General features: G+C 34.9%; 1 protein-coding gene across 1 annotated transcript; it reads right to left on the reverse strand.

The window, feature by feature from the left end:
* Nucleotides 1–1,187: 1,187 nt before the first annotated feature.
* Nucleotides 1,188–2,738, reverse strand: LOC134266586 (uncharacterized protein K02A2.6-like). Its single transcript, XM_062748809.1, has one exon. It carries the CDS (start codon nt 2,736–2,738, stop codon nt 1,188–1,190), a length of 1,551 nt encoding a protein of 516 aa, XP_062604793.1.
* Nucleotides 2,739–6,000: the final 3,262 nt, after the last annotated feature.

Raw genomic sequence — 6,000 nt, forward strand, 5'->3', positions numbered from 1 at the left:
GATGCCTATTATTTCAATCTGTTCCTCATCACATTTTTGTGTCACTCGGATATTAGTTGTCAACATAGTTATTGAATCTTTTGTATATATTAGTTACCCATGAAATTATGTCCCCACGAACAAACAATATTTTACTTACCAACACACACTGATCCCCACGTATTAAAATGACCCCACAGTACTAAATATTAAAACTGTTGAGTTCCCTGTTTCATGATTTCGTTTATCACTAGCTTACCTTGTTTAAACAAATGTTCTTAAGTAATAATATATAATTATTAATTAAACATATGTTTCAAAGTTAAATTGAAAGTCAATTTAATAGACTTATTTGATGAAAATCGTTTAAATCATTTTTGCTTCGTGTGAATATTGTTTGATGTGTATAGACAAATAGGCACTTCGAAAAGAAAAGTGTCTTTTAATTAGGCAATGAAAACGTAGGCCCAATACACATCTGCTTACTTTAAGCATGATAAAAATCTCTCATTAATAAATGACCGATATGCTTTATTTAAAGCTTTCCATTGGTTTATGATGACGTTTCTTCTTGCAATGAACATTTCATAAATAATTATTCAATTAAATAGCAACATGAAATTTATTATTAATCAAGCAATCGAATAAGTAGTATATAAACGTACAATGTTAACTGGAAAACAAATTAGTACCGAGGACAAAACCAAACTTTGTTAAAAACCCTTGACTTATAAATTAGCAAATGATGATTTGAATAAAAATCTGAATGTTACCATTTGCTTGCATTATTACATTTATAAGACCGTATAAGCAGATTTTTAGCGAGGATTTAAGTTGGCATTTGAAGAATACTCGAATTGAATCAAGGTTTTAACAGTTTATTCATGTATATAGGTACATAACCACATGCTTCCACTCTGACGTCCATGCACGCACTACTCATGTCGGATACACACTGACACCTGACCCACACTAAGAACCATAACTCTTGCACACAAACTCTTACACACAACGCACATTCAGAGTTACTCCCCATAATATCAATACACTACAATACCCCCTTTTCTAAGAATGAACTTTTACAATTCTCAAAATAAATGAATTACTGAAAAGAAATTACTGTCCAACATATTATTAGAAAACATTTCCAATTTACAGTCTCAGATATAGAAAACTTTCAGTCAATCACATTCACACGGAAATAAATTTCACATTTCAAAGTCCTTAAGACGTTGCGGTAGTTTCCGTATACGGGTAGACCTTCTTACGCTCGGAGTTACTGGAGCAGAGGACGGAACATCATCACTATTTGCACTAGTCTCGACACTCGGTTCACTAAGATCACTCGTATTCTCTGGAATATCGGACACACTTTCCGGTTCCTGATATTTTTTAACGAATTCACTATTACGCTTCACTAACACTCCCTCCGGCGATTTTACGACACAACTGTTTCCCGTTTTCTGTACCAGTTGATACGGCTCAGCATAATACGGCTTATCCATTTTGTCCTTGACTGATTTTTTCAAGAGGACCGAATCCCCTAGCTCTAAATCACAATCCAATGCACCACGTTTCTCGTCGATATAAAGCTTGTTTCTGTATTTGGAATAAGAATCCTTGTCGCGCACTCCTTCATCATAGTTGTTTTCTCGTAGATTTTCCACTTGCGGTAGCTTTGTTCTCAGCTTCCGACGGAACATCAACTCGGCAGGTGGTACTCCTGTCGTATTATGAGGTGTGGTTCGGTACGCAAATAAATATTTGCGGATTTCTTCCTTCCAATTCTTAGACTCTGCATGTGCAATCCGAATTTTTTTCATCAAGGATCTGTTTTGTCTTTCTACCGCTCCGTTTGCTGACGGATGTAACGGTGTAACTGCTCGGTGCTTGATACAGTTATCTGTCAAGTAATCCTTGAATAACTTAGATCTGAATTGGGGTCCATTATCAGAAGTTATTTGTAAAGGAAGTCCATGTCGACAAAACATTACCTCCAGCGTATCAATGATTTTCCCACTTGTAATATCCTCGGTAACTTCAATCTCGTAGTGTCTGCTGTAATAATCAACAACAACTAAGACATACTGTCCAGACGTTAACGGTCCAAGAATATCAATGCCCAATTCTTGCCATGGCCCTGTTGGTAATGAAGTAGGACTGATTGGTTCCGGTTTCGGAAACGCACTGGTAATCTGACATCCGTGACACGATTTTACATACTTCTCCATTTCCTTATCCATTCCAGGCCACCACACTTTAGTACGTAACTGCTGTTTTGTCCCAACGATTCCTAGATGACCCTGGTGAGCTAACTGTACACACTGCTTCCTGAGATTTCTCGGAATCACTATTCTGGATCCACGTAACACCACGTATCCAATACAACAAAGTTCATCTCGGAATGGGTAATAATCAACACATGATTTATCCCACTTTCCCTCTTTGATGAATTTCCGAACTCGAATAAGTTCTTCATCCCTCTTTGAAGCTTCTTCTCCTTCTCGAGTTGACAGTGCCTGAGGGGTTGCCTCCCTTGCAATAAATTTCACATATTGCTCAGTGTCTCTTGAATTACTGTTTTCTACAGGTGTCTTGTCCACCAACCGTGATAACGCATCTGCGATATTCTGATGCCCAGGTGAGTAACGTACTTTGAAGTTGTAAGTCATAAGTTTTAATAGCCATCGTTCAATCCTTGCATTAGGTCTGGATTTTCTTCCATAAATCACTTCTAATGGTTTGTGATCTGGGTACATCCCACTAATTATTTTTAGAATCGGTAGGAGAAGAAAGTAGTGCAGAAAAAATTCCAAGTTCCTTAATTTGCAGACTTGCATAAAAAAAATTGGGCAGATGTACTAAACTGAGCCTCACACTTGTTGATAAGGAGTATCTTTCCTACCAAAATAGCTTGGAAAATGTAATTTATCAAGAAGATCAGCCGAATTATTTTGTGTATTATAACGCCAGTTACAATTCTGAAATTCCCCTACTTTCACTTTCATTTTTAGAGGTTCCCGCAGACAGACGCATTTTGCCGGAAAACGAATCTGACATGCCACCTCGAGATTTTAACCAAGGAAAGACAAGTTGATGTGCTTTGATTTGAGGGGTCACTCACTTCTGAACGAAAATTAGGGACATCGCTATGAGAAGAAACGTTAACATTGTCGCCTATGGGAAAACAATTAGTGGACTGTACCCATATTAGGAAGCCTATAAGTAAGTGAAAGATGTCATAAATCTTGAATTTATTGCAAAGTTGGTGTTTTCTATTATTTTCAATTGTTCAAATTTATGAAAAAAACAATTCTTGAATTGTTGATACACATTTTTAAACAAATTGATTCATAAATAAAGTGTCTAGACCCCCCCCCTCCGGAACAGACATCATACTCATACATGTATCACCCATTGTTTACACTAGTATCATGTAGATTAAATGTATCGATTTATAAAATTTATTTATTCAGAATCATAAATGTATAATTTGATTAAGAAGCAATTATATAGAAGTATATGCTCCACTGTGCTTTATTTTCAATACACAAAAATTCAAAAATGTGTTCGGGATCGGTATTCAATCAGGGTCAAGGTCGAAGTGAAAGTAGACTTAGCAGAAAGTTGTCAAAACTGTTCAGTGCATTGTTAAGCAGTATATAGGTGATGGGACTTTGTATGTTACACAGGAGGCAAGAGGTATACCTTTATACAATATTTGTAAATAACAATTTAATGTTTTTTGGAACATGTCGATGATCGGCACGTCACATACGTGACATACATCATTTCAGATCAGTTGCGCGGTGAAGCTGGTTACAGTTGTCTGGGAGTTAAACGATGTGTGTGAACATGCACATTTACTGGTTTCTCTCATATTTTTTAGCAATTGCATTACATGTATTTGTTGAATGTACAATTATTGTCAGTAAAACATGATTTTTATCTATTCTGTTGAATTAACTTAATTACCTATATATGTTAACAGTGTGATTTCAGGTGGAAGCCGATTAATCATTTTTTAAATTAATTAATTTCAAGTAATGGGCATAAAAGGAATATGGTAAAATTGTACGTGTTGAATGTCTGTGTTTCTGTCTGTCCTCAAATGTGATATTGAGCCATTTATTATATTGAATTTTTTTAGGTTCATGGTGATTGGTTGAGGAAAAACATGAGGTCCATGCAGATGGTGTTTAAAACTATTGGCCAGCAAATGCACACCCATTTGAATACATCTTGAAACAGCACCAGCAAAGTGTGACAGTCGACAAAATGTGTAAGTTAAAGTTTTCTAAAAAAAAAAATTCATTGAAGTGGGGGATGGGGTGGGGGTGAGGAAATTTACATATTAAATAGGTGATCAGAATGTGAAAGTATTTAGCTATGACTAATCCGTACATGCACTGCTATATACAATTTGCAGCTCATATACATTTTATTTTTTTATTTAAGAATTTCAAATTAATTAGATCTACATCTTTTTTTTTGTAAATTATGCATTATTAAGATTACACGGATATAAGAATTGAAATTTCATAAATATTTGACAGTCAAAATTATGCGATTTGTCAGGAAAATCAAAATTTTGTCTCATTTTCCTACAAATTACAAAATGGTTACCATGGAAACAAAACAACTTTAGTGGATTATTTATTTAATCTGCAAAACCACATATTTTCATTTTTTTTAAAAGTTAATAATAGTATATAAGCACTGATTTTGTCTTAAATAAAAAGTACGGGAAAAGTAATGATACACATGTATTGAGGTATCCATTATTATGATGTCATTGTGACGTCATAGATAGGTAAATTTGCATTGGCATAAAAAATCCTTTGAAACAAATGATTCTATATAGGATTATAAAGGCTTATAACTTTTTTATTCATAGACCAAATTTCATGAATGATACCTCAATGGACAGGAAATAATCAGTACTTTTTTATTTTACTACTTTCGGGGTATTTGTGAACTTCATTTTTTTGTCATTTCTGGAGAAACTATGAATTAGAGGGTGAAAAGTGGTCATATTTTGCGCGGAAATACATAATTTTTTTAAAATAAGTGAAATTGACCCAATTAAGTGCTTGATTATGATTTGACTATATGTATTTAAAGTTATGAAGGTGATTAAGATTAATATAAATGTGTTAAAAGGCTAAAATTTGACTTAAAACTTGGGTGCAGTTTTGGCTAGATTGGAGCATTTTTTAAGGATATTACACATAGAATTGTAAATGCTGTAAAATCTTAATTAATTGGTGAATTTTCATGAAACTTGGCATGATGTCTCTACTTATGCTTTAGATTGACAAACAGTATGAAATATTGTAAAATCAAAAAAATGCTTTTCCATATTGGGTACATCCCACTAATTATTTTTAGAATCGGTAGGAGAAGAAAGTAGTGCAGAAAAAATTCCAAGTTCCTTAATTTGCAGGCTTGCATAAAAAAAATTGGGCAGATGTACTAAACTGAGCCTCACACTTGTTGATAAGGAGTATCTTTCCTACCAAAATAGCTTGGAAAATGTAATTTATCAAGAAGATCAGCCGAATTATTTTGTGTATTATAACGCCAGTTACAATTCTGAAATTCCCCTACTTTCACTTTCATTTTTAGAGGTTCCCGCAGACAGACGCATTTTGCCGGAAAACGAATCTGACATGCCACCTCGAGATTTTAACCAAGGAAAGACAAGTTGATGTGCTTTGATTTGAGGGGTCACTCACTTCTGAACGAAAATTAGGGACATCGCTATGAGAAGAAACGTTAACATTGTCGCCTATGGGAAAACAATTAGTGGACTGTACCCATCTGTGACTAATTGAAAATCCACCCCGTAGAGATAGATATGGAACTTCTCACATGCCCATACAACTGCCAAAGCTTCTTTCTCGATTGTCGAATAATTGCCTTCGGCCGCTGACAACGTACGACTGGCATAACTGATGACCCGTGTTTCACCTTTGTTGACTTGAAGTAAGACAGCTCCCAGGCCTACATTACTAGCAA

Source organism: Saccostrea cucullata, unplaced genomic scaffold, assembly GCF_032062105.1.
Source record: "Saccostrea cucullata isolate Sc308-1 unplaced genomic scaffold, CSIRO_AGI_Scuc_v1 ctg1139, whole genome shotgun sequence".
Taxonomy (NCBI): domain Eukaryota; kingdom Metazoa; phylum Mollusca; class Bivalvia; order Ostreida; family Ostreidae; genus Saccostrea; species Saccostrea cuccullata.

Bases quoted from the DNA above. Each gene is read 5' to 3' on its own strand.
- LOC134266586 (XM_062748809.1), bottom strand. From the start codon at position 2,738: ATGTACCCAGATCACAAACCATTAGAAGTGATTTATGGAAGAAAATCC.